The sequence below is a fragment of the Tachysurus fulvidraco genome, chromosome 16, assembly GCF_022655615.1.
Source record: "Tachysurus fulvidraco isolate hzauxx_2018 chromosome 16, HZAU_PFXX_2.0, whole genome shotgun sequence".
NCBI classification, from domain to species: domain Eukaryota; kingdom Metazoa; phylum Chordata; class Actinopteri; order Siluriformes; family Bagridae; genus Tachysurus; species Tachysurus fulvidraco.
In genome coordinates, this window is record NC_062533.1 from 6,033,037 (window position 1) to 6,050,514 (window position 17,478).

At 42.9% G+C, this 17,478-nt stretch overlaps 1 protein-coding gene across 3 annotated transcripts in view; it reads left to right on the forward strand.

Annotated features, from left to right (window-relative positions):
• The first annotated feature begins 15 nt into the window (after positions 1 to 15).
• plpp3 (phospholipid phosphatase 3) overlaps positions 16 to 17,478 on the forward strand; it is a 34,057-nt gene continuing 16,594 nt past the window's right edge. Inside the window, exons 1-5 of one of the 3 annotated variants that reach the window (XM_027171242.2) lie at positions 16 to 139; positions 443 to 652; positions 747 to 928; positions 15,693 to 15,850; positions 17,278 to 17,478. The exon at positions 17,278 to 17,478 is cut by the window's right edge and continues 80 nt beyond it. In XM_027171242.2, the coding sequence (XP_027027043.1) occupies positions 820 to 928; positions 15,693 to 15,850; positions 17,278 to 17,478 (468 nt within the window). In that variant the 5' untranslated portion in view covers positions 16 to 139; positions 443 to 652; positions 747 to 819. Of the gene's footprint in view, positions 140 to 271; positions 357 to 442; positions 929 to 15,032; positions 15,188 to 15,692; positions 15,851 to 17,277 lie in introns of those variants that run through there. The other 2 variants (XM_047801599.1, XM_047801598.1) reach the window with 2 other exon arrangements.

A 17,478-nucleotide genomic window follows, 5' to 3' on the forward strand; every position in this document is an offset into this window, starting at 1 on the left:
TGGGTGGCGGAAAGATTCTAATTCTAATTCTGATTCCGATCATAGTAGCCCGTACCACTAGATGTCAGGATTGGACCAGTGTAGAGATACTAACACACGCTGTCAAGACACATCTAGACATCACAGGATACAGTACCAGGTAATATTCCCTAAGATTTGTTTAATTTACACACGACTACTTCGTCATCGTCACGTAATAATTGTCATCATCACCTTTATATTTGAATCATAACATCCGAATCAGAACGTATTTGGTTAATGCGCATTCTAGGCAACGATCAGAGTGTTTGTCGACTCGCTGCTCCACGATCCTGGGTTCAAACTTGAGCTTTTTCTTTTTACAAGCTAAGTTTCACGTGAGTTTTTCAGGTTTCACAACAGCCTGTAATATGAATGAACTGTGACTAGTGCTGTGCTCATGTGCTGTCCCACACTTACACAGAACCTACGGTAGGACGAGGAGGAGGAGGAAGAGGAGGAGGAGCCTTTTCCAGGGACAAGTAAAGTTGGGAGAAGGAGGAGATCAAGCCAGGTTTCTTAAATGTGGAGCTGAACCTTCAGCACTTTTAAAGCACCCTCTGCGCTCTCTGCCTCTTCAAACACCCCTCAAACTTGTACATTAAAGTCGTCTTCGTCGGTTTTTATTAGAAAGGTACGCTTTTAGACACGTGTTCTCTTTTCAGGAAAAGTAAACAGGATTCCATAAACTTGACACGTCCTTTGGTTCTTTTTTATGGGACTCGTAGGTTTGTATATCGACTGAGATATACCTTATACACTATCTGTTGGATGCACTAGTACCTCTAGTACGAAAAAGTGATGGCATCCGAAACGAGAAACGGCGGCACATCGTCGTTCAGCAACAATGGCAGCAGCAAAACCAAGAGGATACTGTTGGTCGTCATGGATATCATCTGCATGATTTTAGGTGAGTGTTTGCATATAGATGCAGAGAGAGAGGACGCGCGAGCGCGTATGGTAGCCTAGTGGTTAAGGTGTTGGGATACTAATCTGCAGGTTGTGAGTTCGATCCCCGGTCCATGGCGCTGCCGCTGCTGGGCCCCTTAAACCACAATTGCTCAGTTGTATTTTAAAAAAACAGAGATAATGTAAGTCGTTCTGCATAAAAGTATCTGCCAAATGCTGGACATGTAAATGAGAGAGTGCTTCATAAGGAGACAGCTTTATTGTATTATAGTCTATCTTTCCCTGACAAAGACTTTAAACAAAACCACATGTTCTGCCTTTTGATATTCAAATATATATCCACAATGAGATCCCTCATGCACCTTGCAAATCTCTCTCGACAGTCTCACACTTTTAATTCCTGCCACTTGTGAAGGGTGTTGATGTGCATTGTTATCTCTTTAAACAGATGTAAGTGCCGTTATAAACAGTCTTATCACTGGGAATAGGGCTGGGCACACAATAGCACTGCTAGTTCAATATTTGCTTATTGTTAAATGTAGGATAATAACGGTTGTGTGATCATAGGAATTATAACAGCAGCCGTTTTAGTGCTAAAACCTTTTTCGCTGGGTTTTGTGAAGGGTTGTTTTCGCATCATTTTCAACACTACGCTTAAAGTTATTGGGGTAATCAGCATGTATTAACACCTTAAATCATAACAAAACAACAAAAAAAAGGGTCTGTGTGAGTTTGTGAAGTCTGTCGAGTTGCTCAGGATCAAACTCTTGGTTTGTTTTTCTCCCATTATTCATTTTGTCAAATGTTTGGAAGGAAGGATGCTCTTAAATCCCACACATGCTCCAGTTTTTTGTTTGCTTCTCATTCTGTGCAGACTTCTTTTGTTTGCATTGACCTCAGACCAACATAATTCACCAGACACCTGCACTGTCTACATTCTGTTTACAGAGTTTGGAGGAATGTTCTTTCCATCCATTACGGATTTTCACTCAATTTAAAAAAAAATGCATATTAAAAAATTGACCTATAAATATGCTTCATCTACCAGCTCGAGGGAATCTCATCCATTGTCAAGTAGGATTACAGATAATTTAGAAGAAATTGTAAATTGTTTGGTCTGGCAGCGTTTCAGGTCTGCTCAGCAAGTTTTTCTGAGGGTGTTGATGGCCGATTCACTCCATTTATTGTTCGAGTGCCTGAAACCACCACAGTTCTGTACGCAGTTCCCTGATGTCAGTCAGTGTTCAGGATTCCAGGACAAATACAAACCGCCCGAACCAAATTCTTTGTGTGTGTCAACACACTTGGCCAATAAACCTGATTCTGATTCTGATATTACCCCAGAAATATACTATAATATTTTATCCTTCTCAAATGTCAGCATTGTACATTTGCACATTGCAGCAACTGCCAGTGGGATTGCAAGCATATTATTTTGCGAATGTTATGCAATTTTGGCCTGCCCCAGCCTTATCCATTCAAATCCAGCATTATACAAATGCAAGTCAGTATTCAGAGCTCTGGGATTAGTAAAAAGGAGGCCAATGGTATACATCCTACAAATCCCTTTCTTCAGCTGCCTTTCCTCTTTTCAAGCCGCTTACACTGCATCATATCTGCTTTTCTTCAGAGTGGAGAAAAACCAAGACCAAGTTTCCCTTTTGGCCTTTTTGTTTGTGGAATCAGAATCAGGTTTATTATTGCCCAAGTGTGTTGACACACACACAATGAATTTGGTTGATGCACAAAACCCTGAGATATTTTGTCATAGTTGCTATAAATCCAGGATATTAATACAACCATGAACATGACTGTGAGCACTAACCCCTCTAAGTCCTTCCTCCTTTCCTCATTTCCTACTTGTAAGATAATGAAAACATTTACAGTGTTTGCTTTACATGCTCCTTCAAATAAGGTTCTATGTGGTTTTTGTCGAACGTAAAATGCCATGAACAACATATGGACTAATTTTCTCTGTTGAAACTGACTTCCTTCTCTAATTAAGGGATGGCAGTGGCATGGACTATGTGCATCAAAGCCGGATACAAACGAACATTCCCTTTGTGATGGTAAAGACAGGGCGGTTGCTCCCCTTTATGTTGTGGGGTGGAGGGTGTTGTGAAAGAGAGGAGACTCATTAAGATGGAGACTTGAGGTTGGCGGGGGGGATGCAAAGTTGTGGGCCGCTTGAAGAATGTCTGATTGAATGGGCTTTGTTCAGTGCAATGCTGGATGCTTGGGGTTCCATCTGTTTAATGCTGCCTTGTCTGAATCTCCAATTTACTCACACTCTTTACAAAATGTTGTGTAGTTTTAGAAGTATAGATGTGGATAAGAAGTATGATAAAATCCTGACAACATGCCTGGTGGTGGATTGGAGCTTGCTGGCATTTATGATAAGAGTGCGAGCAGTCAGACAGATCACTGGCTGGGAAGCCTTGCCTCCCACTGAGCTCCTCAGGAGAGAGTGAAGCTCAGGCTTGGCCCAATTAGCATACAGTAGTGCACTAAAGCACCAGAAGTGCATGCTGGATGAACACTCCATATTGCTCCCTACCCCCAAGGGGGGTCACAGTGGGGAGTGATACACATTCCGAGTCCATGCCACAGCCACTAATCAAGCTTTCACCACCTTCTTCTTTATTTCTGTTGCTCTGTTGAAGCTGGTTAATTCCTTTTTACTCAAGAGGGAATGGCGTAATTGTGCGGCGTTACTTTATATTGCTCGCGGCTATGTAATTGTGCAACATTAGAACGCTTATCGACCTTGGTTTCCCCACTGCAACTTCCTTTGGGATATTTGTTATGGAGAGACTTGCATGTTGGCGGCCTTTCGCAGGAAGCCGCCTTCTAAAAGCAGCCCTCACCTACGCGCCACTGTGCTTCAATGACTTTCCTCAAGCACACAATGGAGCTGGGATGCCATTCAAGGCAGGATGGAGCCCATGCACGCTCTGTGCATTTTAAGATGGCTCACCAAAATACAACACACAATCAGCCAAATTTCACTCCAGGAAGCAGCAGGGGAAATATGGACAACGCCGTCTAACCGTCGGCTTGTTTATATATAAACATGGAAGAGGGGTCTATCTGCAATCATTGGTGACGAGTTACACCAGAACACCAGAAACACTTGGCGTTTTCATTCACCTAGTTTAGGGCATGAATTAAAGTGAATTAAAAAAGGTTTGGCCTTGTTAATTTTAAACCTGTCTGAGGTGTGGCATTCTAACAAGGGGGGTTTAGCAGGGAACAGAGTTATAGCGTGTTGACGAACCTATGGGAGATGCACTCATTTAGTATGCCTGTATTAACCTCTGGCTTCATGGAGTATCACACATAGCCATGTCTATAAATATTCTTCAAGATTTCTCAAATGCTTGGTCCTGGGTCAGCAAAGCCCTTACTCTTACTCTGACATCTGGTGTAATTTTTTGGCACAGGCATCTTTGAGCTTTGGCTCAAACTCAGGAAAGGGTGGGAAGAGGAAAAGGTCTTGCTCTTTTACTTGCTCTGTTCTCTCTCTCTCTTTCTCTTTTCTCCATCCTTTACTTTCACTCCTTGCCCTAGATGTGGCCAGCTGTGCTGTGAAACATAATCCCTCTCTTTTTCCAGACCATTTCCTCGAGCCGAAAGCCTCTCGCCCTCATTGACTGGGTCATAATTGCAACTCGAAGTCTGATGTTGTATTCAGGAAGACCTGCTGAGCCCAAGACTAATGAAGTCCTCCTGCGCTAACGCTGCCCTAACGTACACCACAGTCGGAGATTGCACTAATGTTACACTTCATAGTTAAAATGTTACACGTATGTTTGACAAGCAATCCATCTTAATTTTAGACAAGCCTTTTTTTTTTGCCAGGAGTTACACCAGAAGTCAAACCGAGAAAGCGGAGACAAGAGCTATATTCCTCTATGTATAGTTAGTTATATGTCTGTTATAGATTTTCAGACATGGTGCCAGGATGTTTGGTGTATTTACAGGCTATGCTGTACTGTATGTTTACAAACGGACTGTCGGATCACATGGGCCAGGCGCCGGCTGGATGAGCAGTGCTGAGAGCTCGGTGACTCTAGTACGTACACGTCAGAACCCGCTGTCCACTAGGGCAAGGCAAAAAGCTGTGATTGTGGTCAGGCGAGTGGGCTGGGAAGTGTGAAGGCCATAATTTAAGAATGAAAAAGAACAGCGTTGTTTGGAGAAAACATGAAAAAAGGAGGAGCTTCGTTCCAAGAAAGAAGCTGGAACACGTTGAAGCCTCCAGCTGGTCATGTTGTATGTCAGTGAGTTATTTTGAATGCCAGCATTTCAGTATCCTGTGCATATCTATTCAGTTTAGCAAAATGTAGCATGATCTGACTGAAGCCATTATAATTTTTTTTTTAGTTATATTAGTGGGGGCACGGTGGCTTAGTGGTTAGCAGGTTTGCCTCACACCTCCAGGGTTGGGGGTTCGAATCCCGCCTCTGCCTTGTGTGTGTGGAGTTTGCATGTTCTCCCCGTGCCTCGGGGGTTTCCTCCGGGTACTCCGGTTTCCTCCCCCGGTCCAAAGACATGCATAGTAGGTTGATTGGCATCTCTGGAAAATTGTCCGTAGTGTGTGAGTGTGTGTGTGAATGAGAGTGTGTGTGTGCCCTGCGATGGGTTGGCACTCCGTCCAGGGTGTATCCTGCCTCGATGCCCGATGACGCCTGAGATAGGCACAGGCTCCCCGTGACCCGAGAAGTTCGGATAAGCGGTAGAAAATGAATGAGTGAGTAGTTATATTAGTTTCTGGAGATTCTGCAAGCGGAACGAAACGCTAGCGTACCGGTACGAAAAGCTTTTAAATGCCGACATCTCTGCGAGAGCATTCACAGGAAAGCGCACGTCGACGGACTCGGATTAGGTGATGACAGAGATGGTTATGTGTGAGCAGTGAATGTGTGTGTTTTAGGATCAGTAGCGTCATTTAGTCTCCCTTCCACACACACTTCATAAACCACACCAAATCAGAGTGACACCCACAAGCCACTAATGGGTCTGTCAAATGGTAGGGCTTAGTCTCAGCTTGTGACTGTAGCAGTGTTCGGTCTGTACATCTGTGGCCGGTTTCCAGAGTTGCCGGATAGGTGATACAGTCTGGGATTTATTAGTAAAAAACAGAGGGTATGACGTAGCAATTAAATGCACATGATTGTGTGTGTGTGTGTGTGTGTGTGTGTGTGTGTGTTTGTGTGTGTATGAGGTTATCAAATCCTATTACAGACATCAGGGAAGCAATGTAGTGATAACAAGCTCCTGGCTTTTGTTAAATCCTTTCAAGTGTCTGTTTTCTAGTCAGCCTGTGTTATCAGCCAACAGCTGTCCAACACCACATGCATTTCTCTCCTTTTACTGCCATCTAACTGTATTCAGGAACAACAGGAAATCCACTTAATCGGTCGTCGTGTTTAGGATATACTGTAAGAACCCCCCTCCTAGCTTTGTTTGCAGTGTTTCTATGGAAACCCCAATAAATCGGTTATTTACGGAGATTTATTGCGTTTTATTTTTGTCTCATTGGCCGGATACGATCCCTTTGTTTCAGGAATAGGAGGAACCGTGTGTGTTTGTGTTTGTTTGTGTGAGTGTGGGATAGCGGTATGGTTAAAGTGTCTGCTAGAAATAGTAACCCTAGTAAGTCGCTGCTTCACAACGTACAAAACAAATTTGCGAGCTTAGTTATAATTCCGGGGTGTTTTCAGGAATGTGATTTTGTGGAATTTGGGGTGTGTGTGTGTGTGTGTGTGTGTTTGGAAGTGTTTTGAAATGAGATTTCTGGAATCCCATGTGGGCATCTGTTAAACAAACCACATCTATGTCCCAAAGGCCAAGGACGACCTGACTCGCCCCCTCACCCTTTTCTCCCTTTCTGTCTTCGGTTAAAGTCTGGGTGTTCTGCATTCCTGTGTTTGCGTTCAGCCGTCCCGTGTCTAAAGGTCCATCACCTCAGGGTCAGTCACTGCATGTCAAAAGATGCCAGAATATAATAACAGTTAATTAACATGCTGTAATGCTTTAAGTCAACTTTGCGATTAAATACAGTGAGATTAAGCCGTTATCGAATTGGAACCGACGTGACGGCGAATTGATCGGCAACAGAACCACAAACTCACACGTATTACCGTTACATTTACCGGTAACGAATTGAAACCGATGTAAGAAGGAAAAAGTAAACGTTTCGTATTGACTATAGTGAGACTAGAAAAACGTAAGACTCAGGAATTTTGGCTTCTTAGATACAGTCTCACGCACGGATTCATGGAATTAACCTGAAACGCTCACTCGGACCAGACCCACGTGGTAACACACTCCGATCCAGACAACGCACACACATTTTCATGCCACAGATCTAAACCGGGTCTAAATGCAGCTTAAGTTGTCTGAATAACATGAGTGTAGAATTGCTATGTATAGGCATGGGTGCAATTTTCTGACCATAGCAGACACTCTCTGTGTCTGTGTAGTACATGTACATGGGATTTGTGCAGACACTGAGATGTTAGACAGTGGAATCACATTATTACGCTGGACGTTTTTAGACAGGTTTGGATAATATTAATCTCATGAAATTATGGGAATTATTTAGCTGAAGGGACTAGAAACTTTACTCGCTGGTGGGAAACAGTTTGATGCGATGTGCTGGTGTGTTTACATACTGTACGATCAGCTGTGGTATAAATTCAGTAGACAGGTTTATTACTACATACGTCTCCGTGTCGAATGATTATGGACACACAAGTCTCAGATTTGACTCCGAAGAAACATCAGAACGCTTCGTACACCGTTACAGCTAGACAGCAAACGGAGGCACGACGAACCATATCAGGGCTTTTTAGCAGCACGATTTAAAAGTGCTCGTCTCTTATTTTGACATGTTTAGGGTATACCATGAGCCTCCTTGTTTACTTTAAGGAAACCACAGTAAATGATATTTATGCACACCCACGTCCCCTCTTGGGTAAACACGTCTGTGCCTGGTGTACGGGGAATAAGCACCACACGTAGTGGGTGGGATGAGGATCAAAAAGGTAAAATAACAGAGCAGCTTAAGTGCAAAGCAATGTCAAAATGCACTGCGCTATGATTTCCCCTAAACACGGACTATTTCTAAATACTATAGATCGGTGTCTAAATATAGACCGATTGGATTTGATGTGCTACCAGAAATCAAACTTACTGTAGACATCCACATCCATACACCCCGTATCAGCGACGCAGCACTGGGTGACGTGTATATGTGTGCAAAGGCCATTGACCAGGCGTTGATATTCTCTAAGTAGAAATTGCTGCGTGTAAGCACGTTTTTCACTCCACAGCGAATCCGGCGTACAGAGGCACTGAGAATGCTGAGATTAGCAACTTGTACAGACAATACCGAAAGGCTTTTATTGTGTTTGTGTGACAGAGACAGTTAGAGGCAGAGGCATGGTAGCTCTTAAGCATAGTACAGTATATATATATATATATATATATATATATATATATATATATATATATATATATATATATAAGCTATATATAAGCTTTATTAACTTACTTAGATGTCTAATTATTGTATTAGCGTGAGGTTAACTCAAACAGTACCACAGTTACTTATCAATAGGTCATTTGGTATTTAGTGCATGATTTAAAAACACACAATACCGACAGTTCAGACCGGATTAGAATCACAGTTCCTTTATAGGCTTCATTGCTATTAACTATGCAGTCCAGATTAACTCTAGTTTATATTGTACATGTATTTATTATATTGAGGATGTGTGACATGAATAGGATTTTTAAGGTGGAATAAAGTCTGGTTTACAAAGCGTGCATCTCTCTACAGAAAGTATCCGTCAGCAACATTCCTACAGGTATAGGGCTCGTGTGTGTGTGTGTATAGAGAGGATGTGTAGCAGGGAGGCCACACATATTGGACTTCACCGTTCTCAGGACAGGGGTCAGATAGATCATGGGATTTGAGTTTGTAGCGATGGTGCGCTAGCCATGCGTGTGTGCGTGTTTGAAATTCCGTACCAGCTTGAAATGCACCTCTGACTGCTGAAGAATGCCACACAGTGCAGCCTAATACCAGGGAGCAAGTGCAGCAGCGTATTTATAAAGCACACGGCTATAAAGGCACACAGACACATGCAGCTCTAAATATACAGACATAAGCGATGGATGGAAAAAAGTCCCCTTTCACACCCTGTTCTATCCCTGATGCCTCTCTCGCTCTCTCGCTCTCTCTCTCTCTCTCTCTCTCTCTCTCTCTCTCTCTCTCTCTCTCTCTCTCTCTCTCTCTTACACACACACACCCTCCCCTGAGTAATTAATGAACTTTTCCTTTAGAGTTACTCTTGATCTCAACATCTCTCTCTCTCTCTCTCTCTCTCTCTCTCTCTCTCTCTCTCTCTCTCTCTCTCTCTCTCTCTCTTCTCTCCCCCTTTCTCTCTCTCTGTCCCTTTGGCACAAGCGGATGAGGTCTGGCAGAACTCCACTCATTCTCCGCAGGGCTATTCCCACAGTGTGCTGTATTCTCTCACTCATTCATTCAAAAGCCTCCACACGCCACCCCTCTCTGGGATTTCGGCCTGGGATCCGACCCTTGAACCCTGGGCCTCTGCTCCAAATGATGGTCGTTGACAAACCAATCAGGAGAGCCGAAACCTAAATTCAACACAAACCCCATCTCTGTGTGGAATACTGATGCCCCTGTGAGGCTAAAATACTGAGCTAAAGGGCTTATATGTGATGTCAGTTATGCCTTAGCGTTTCTGTTCGCTAGTTAGCGATTGGCTTACAGTACTGTTCTATGTGCCCTGTTTAACCCATTTAGTAAACTCCTTTTCCTCCTAGCAGTACATTTGGATACTTTAATGAATCATTTTAATGCTCTATGTATAAAGAAAAAGCCAGAAAACGTCATTTGCATCAAATTTGACACCATACTACATGAGGTCAAAATGTACTGCTGTATTATTTTAAATGCGTCATTTAATATCTGGTATGACAAACATGCCTGACATATCAGTTTGACACACTTCCTGTACTCACACAGCACCAGAATATTAGCAGGATGACGGTATAGGTGTCACAGGAACTGCCAGGAACAGATTTCTCCATATCAAGTTGTGCGTAAGTGCACACAGCCCTAAGGCATCGAACAGTTATGTGAGGAGGCGTAAGTGTCAATCAATTTTTTTTTCCTGGCACAAGCTAGCATAGCAAGTTATAATTACCGTACACTGCTGATCTTTAAATAATGGGCGTGTCACTCACTGGTTGTTTATTTATCCGTCGACACGTCTATTTAAAAGGGAATCTAGTAGAGAGCAGGCGGTTTTATCTACTTTCACTAGCACGCCGCGAGCAGCTAACATCACCTCGTAGATAGGAGTCACTAGTGAGTTTACTCTTAATCTTAATATCTCAGATCATTTTTGTAGGAAATATTACATCATTACATTTTAAAGAGCTAATCTGCCTTTTTTTTTTTTTTTTTTTTTTTTTTAAATTTAAGTCATGCTGTAAGTGCAAAGGCACAGACACTTAGATGGCTCTTATCTTTCATGTCACGGTCACTTGCTTGTTCCGAGGTCATGACAACCAATATCTCGTGCACTTGTGTTAAATTTTTTTTCCTCATCTTATCTTCTTCAGCCTTTCGAGCTGACTTTTTCTTTTAGTCAGCGTTCTGTCTGGCGTCGTGACCTATGCCCCTCTGCTGATCTATCATAATACTGTCAATGATGGTGTTGTGGATTTAAGAGAACCTCTGACCCAAACGTGTGTGTATCCACACATGAGCGTATGTGGGTGCTGTTGATAGACCCCCCAGTTAAAGGCTTTGACCTTTGTACTCGTCTCTTTTCCCAATCTTTCTCTGTGTGGGTGTGGGTGTTTTCATTGTGGCATGTCACAGCACATAGAAACGATTTCCTCAGCACGTCTCCTTACAATGCCTCACTGGCTTTCCCAAGATGCACTCGTCATCTAATAATGATTGATCTCGTTATGATGCTAATTTGACTATTCAGCATCTGAGTGCACAGTGTTAAAGAGGTGAAATGCTGACAGTTTTGGTCAAACTTGTCAGTCCTTGATGGGCCACATTCACACACTCATTCAGTCCATTTAGAGAAGACCAGCAGCGGACATCTACCAGCATGTTCTGGCAAGAAAGGAGGAAGAGAACATGTAAAACTCCACGCAGACAATAAGTCAAGCTCCTGAGATTATAGAGCTGTGAAGTGACAGCGCACCATTGTGCCAGATCATCGTATATAATAAACCTGACTAACCAAGCAGGAAGATTTCCATGTGATGTAAATGACTCGGGAAAGAACTATGGATGAAACAGGGGAGTTCCTAGCTATAGACACAGACAACCTGATGAAAACAAATGATGAGTTTTGGCTAGACCACTAAACTATATCCTCACCTCCATTAACGTCATAGGTGTTGCTCCATGCTGGTGCCAAACCACACAAGCACACCTCCTCGATTTTGCTGAATCTGATGGTTATCAAATGTTCAGTATACACACACACACACACACACACACACACACACGGGCACACACACACAGGCACACACAAACACACGGACACACACTCGGACACACACACACGGGCACACACACACACACACACACACACACACACACACACACACACACACGGACACACACACACACACACACACAACTTGTCCCTCATATTATGAAAGTACCTCCATAGCATCATATCTGATAAGTCTGTGCCAACAAATAGCTTCCATGCACTCATTACTTGTATAAACAATCATTTTTGACCCGGACATGACATTATGTGCCATCTTGAGCTCCAGACGACCCGTGACGCCTGCTCTCGCCAGCTCTCTGTTTCTGCTGCGGGAAACTGCTGCCTGCATCTGATAACCCAAATAGGAAAATTCCCCTTAAAATTCTCCTCACAGCCACCCAGTTTTTGATTGTTGTTGTGTTCTGGTGTGCAGCATGTATATGTCTATCTTATATACTTTGCCTTTCTCAAGATGAAACCTGAGTGCATTTTGGCTCCAGATGAATTTCATTAGGCTCTAACCGAGCGATCCGTCTGTGGCGGCCGGTCGGTCGAAGTGTTTGTTTACATCAAGTAAATCTGGGGGCTCCTGCTCTATCGCTCTTTGTCTTCTCAGGTTCTCTTATGACACACAACCTGATGCTTTTTTTGTTTTTGTTTTTTATTTGTTAAAATTAGATCAATGTCAAACGTTTGTCGTCAAAAAAAAAAACAGGATTCTTAGCGGGTCGTTCAAAAGTCAAATGTTTAAACGAAGGTATATTGTAAAGCGTTGTGTTTTTCTCTGAAGAAAAAAAAAAACTCCACTGGTTCTCTACTGGCCTTTAAACCACACCAAGCAAACTTCTAGATCGATAAACGAAACCTTTTGCTTTCTACTAATGAACAGGAAGCACATTGTTTGAGTGACTGTCTATCGTATGCTCTCTCTCCTCAAAGCAAAACGTCCTTAATTTATCACACGGCTCACTCGTGTTTGTTTAAGAGAACCACAGATAGAGAAGGATAGCGAGACATTAAGGCAAAGCAGCATGAGTCTATTATTTATGGCTCTGTTTCATTTGAAGTCGTACAGCTTCTGTCCCGTGACGCAAGTGAGCCCAGGCATAAGAAGCGAATTAGGGTTAGGGCGAGAGAATAGGAATCGTGTGTGTGTGTGTGTGTGTGTGTGTGTGTGTGTGTGTGTGTGTGTGTGTGTGTGTGTGTGTGTGTGTGTGTGTGTGTTTTTGATGGGGAGGGACAGTATATCCACATACCAGCCATCTCTCATGGTGATGGCATGATGGGTTGAACAATTCCTGACTGGCATAGTGTGGCTGGCAGTGCAGCCGTATACAGAGAGCCTTTCAGGAACGTTTGGTGGAGAGGCACACACACACACACACACACACACACACACACACACACACACACACACACACACACACACTCTTTTCAGGCCTATTTAGGCTTTGTATTTGCTACTCTGCATTCCCCCATGTTGCTGTTGGGCTTATTTTTAAGGCTCAGTAAGGGGTCAGTGCTGTGCCGTTGGAGTTCCCACATGCACTAATGCTATGATTGCTTTTCTCTATCTATCTATCACTCACTCCAAAGCTCGCTCGGAACTGTTCTTCTTTCATTCTCTCTCTCTCTCTCTCTCTCTCTCTCTCTCTCTCTCTCTCTCTCTCTCTCTCTCTCTCTCTCTCTCTCTCTCGTGCTCATTTGCATCATAATTTGAGCGTGCACACACCCACAACAATGTGATGAAAATTTCTGATGGTTTGATTCAAACCGAAATTTCTCTATTAGCCAAGAACTCCGTTTGCCCTTTACGTTCCTGGTAGATGGAAACGCAGACACAGACGTCCACGTGCATCTTCGTAACCCGCCTCTGATCGATCGCAGGCCGTTCCTACCAGCCGATTTAACGCAGATGTGGGAAGAATCCAGACGTGTTTATGAAGTATCCGTACCGGTGGGTGTTTCCCCGGCGCACAGACCGTTCCCATGAAGTCTTTCCAAGTCTGCGAACTCACCGACCCTCACCAATAGTTCACCTTCTTCCTAAATGTGATCCCTTACGACTGCACACACTTTGTTTACGCAGGTGAAGCCTGTGACTGACGCCTGTGACTGAAGCAAGAAAAAGTTCAGCCGTGTTGTGCTGATACGGAATATATCGAGTACCAGCTCGTGCCTATGAATTATTCCAGGACTGGGATTTAAGAACTTCTGACTGGCATTTTGCGTTAGGGTTGGGAAAAGTGCTGCTGCTGTTGCATGCCTTTTTGAGGTCATGGTTTTTCATGCCAAAAGGACTTCAAGTACTTCCAAATGAAAGTTGGCCGTTAGTCTAACTCGAACCACACAAACCTAGAACTCTTCCTTATCCCACTGTTTCTTGCCATCCCAAAGACCGTTCCAGAGATTTGGGTGGCCAGTGTAAGCTTAGCCCTGTTTTTCTTGTTATTCACACATTTTACGACCTTTCATAAAAGCCGTCTTAAGAGCTCTCGCTACATGTTTTGAACCGCTTGTGTTTTCTTTGCTTTGATTTGGAAATCTAGATTTATTTTTCCCTGCGTGACAGATGACATGTGTTTTACTGGAGATGTGACATTTTAACAATGTTAATGAGCAAGCCATTTTGGGCTCTGCTTCCAGACTGGCATTTTTTTTCCTTCCTTCCAAATAACACGGTGGGCCGAGAACTCTGAATTTCTTAAAAATGGACCTAATACATTTGGTTTTTTTATTGGGAAAGTATGATAAACCTCTGTGGTATGGATTTGTGGTAGAACTATATATATATATATATAATAACACATAAATACACACATCAAATATGAGCTAAGCTAGCTAAGCATTTCTGTATAATTTCATAACATTGATCATTAAATCAACCACAATGTGATTAGCTTAGACACGTCTTTACGTCTTTAGATTTTTTTTTTCATTTGGATTCAATCTGATTTAACCTTTAAACAAAGAAAGGAAAACTAATAAAGAGAAAAAAAAACGCCTATTGAACCGTTGAAACATCCCTCAGAGGAACAAACAGGGAAAAGCGCAGTGTTGTGTATATATACACGTTTGCTGAAGCACTCTCTCAAGTTTAGTGTATTTAAGGGATTTTGGGTAATGCTATTTGGAACGCATTGTCTTCGGCTTTAAACTCTGCTTTGGCCTTCACAATATGCTAAACTGGTACTGCTACTATTGTGCTCTTTTTAAATGACTATGCTAACTGAGAATGTGTATTGTTTGAATGTTAGTATACGGCATACGGTATTTTTGTGTTTAGTCAGTAGATAAGAAGTGCTTAGGCACCTCGAGAAACTCTGCAGGATGACTGTCGTATAGACTGTGTCCTTTATTTATTTATTTATTTATTTATTTATTTATTTATTTATATATATATAATAAAATACATTATCCTGTCTGAATATTGCTGGTGAGATTGTATAATAAATAAAGAGTTACATGTATGTAATTTCGAGCAGCACAGCATCTCAGGTAAGTCTGTGTGTGACGACATGTGTATGTTCTGCGCAGTCATGCTGCCCTCCATGGTGCTACACAAGTCTTCAGTACAGCCGTACCAGCGCGGCTTCTACTGCACGGACGACAGCATCCGATACGCCGTTAAGAGCAGCACTGTACCATCTTCCGTGCTGATGGCTGTGGGCATCCTCCTGCCCCTCGCCAGCGTAAGTGCCCCTGCTGGGGGCATCAGACTCGGGCATGGTGCTGGGCAAGACTGGGGAAAAGCATGGGAGACTGAGGCCTCTAAAAGAGTGATAAATATATAAAAATCCCTAGTGTGTAGTATAGAAGGTGAGATAGAAGCCTGTAGAACTGTAGGTCTAGAAATATCTTTTTTTTTTTTAAAGAATAAAATATAAATGATTTGCATAAGCGAAGAAAACATATAGCAATGTGGTGAACCCAATCTCCTTTTAATGGCCGGTCCTCCATGTCAGAAGCTCCCCACCTTTCTCGTGTATCGCACAATTTTCGGCTGCTGTGCGTGCTGTGCTGTGCCACTTCGCCTCCTGTGCGTGTGTCTTTCTGTTTGTCTGTAACTAACTTGAAGCATCTCTCTCTTTCTCTCTCTCTCTCTCTCTCTCTCTCTCTCTCTCTCTCTCTCTCTCTCTCTCTCTCTCTCTCTCTTTCTCGCTCCCTCTCTCTCTCTCTCTTTCTCTCTTGCTATAGCTGCCCTGCCTTTCCTGTTAATTGAAACTAGCGTGATCGAGCCGTATCGACGCGGGTTTTACTGCAGTGACCAGTCCATCCGGTATCCTTATAAAAATGGAGAAACCATAAGCGATGCCGTGCTCGGTCTCGCTGGCATTGTTAGTGCCATCGTCTCTGTAAGTGCTCTCTTATATCCTCATAGATATCATCCTTCACCCCCACTCCTTTAGGCATAGACCTTCACCACCACCACCACCACCACCACCACCCCCTCCAATTAACCTCAGTGAAACGAGTCGAGTACGAGATCTACTCGAAATAACCATCGGCTTAATTAACACAGTGGATAAACATAAAACTCCACCAGAACTAAACCATTCATATCCATCTTACAAAGAGAATCTACAACTAACTAAATATGACCGAGAACTCATCATGTTCAGGGGTTGCTTTGGGCTTCTGTTCTTTTTCTTCTGCCATTGCTGTCTTTTTTTCTGTGATTGCCACTTCGATCGATCCTTTATTATATATATATATATATATATATAGGATCAGTAGATTTCCCCCCAGTAATGGATTTAAATAGCTCTTTTGAAAGGGTGATATCAAACCACCTTTAACCTAAAGCGGTTTTATGCAAACGTTTCTTTTCTGCTGTGTAGTTTCTATTTGGGAGATCAGATCTAAGCCTGCTGATATGCATAACGCTGCAGCTGGTGGGCTTCTGACTGCCCTTTATTAGATCTGAGAGAACTTTTAATAGCATCGGTGACAGCTGAAGTCGGCTTCCTGACATCTAGGACACCGTTTCTACCAAAGATAAAGCTATGATAATACAGATTCTACGGATTTATATGAAACGAGGTCATATAAAGGAGGCAGAAAATGAGGCAGAAAGTTCACTTAGTGTTTAGTGGTTCAGTGTGTTTCTTAAACCCCAAATTCAGTCAATACCATTTAAAAAAATCTCATAATCCACAGCTGTTACTTTATGAAAAGTTCACTTTAAATACCTTCCATATAATTACCATCACTAAATGTCACCTCTTACATAAGAGGCAGGTTAATGCCATTACTCATAAACCTGTTCTCCTCTTCTCTCTCTCTCTCTCTCTCTCTCTCTCTCTCTCTCTCTCTCTCTCTCTCTCTCTCTCTCTCACTTTCTCACTCTCTCACTCTCTCAAAGTGTTGAAAAAGTCAAAAAGTCTCTCTCTCTCATATTCACTCTCTCTCTCTCTTGCTCTCTCTCTCCCTCTTGCTCTCTCTCTCCCTCTTGCTCTCTCTCTCTCTCCCTCTTGCTCTCTCTCTCTCCCTCTTGCTCTCTCTCTTTCTCTCCCACTCTCGCTCTCTCTTGCTCTCTCTTGCGCTCTCTCTCTCTCTCTCTCTCTCTCTCTCTCTCTCTCTCTCACTCACTCACTCACGCACTCATCGTCAACTAATTTTACTTGCATGTACATCTAACATCCACTACGCATGTCTAAGACTTTACCATATAATGATGCGTTCAGCATGTGTTCTGATTATCTTTACTTGTGTTTTTTTTTGTTTTTGTTTTTGTTTTTTTTGACCAAATAAATATCTGATGTCTTTCCCTGGCCTGCAGATTGTGATTTGCGAGTGCTACAGGATCCGTTGCCTTAAGCAGGGCTCTCACTCGTTTGTGGGAAACCCGTACATCTCTGCCCTTTATCGGCAAGTCGGCGTGTTCATCTTCGGCTGCGCCGTCAGCCAGTCGTTCACGGATATCGTGAAGGTGTCAGTGGGGCGCATGAGACCACACTTTCTGCACGTGTGCAATCCAGAC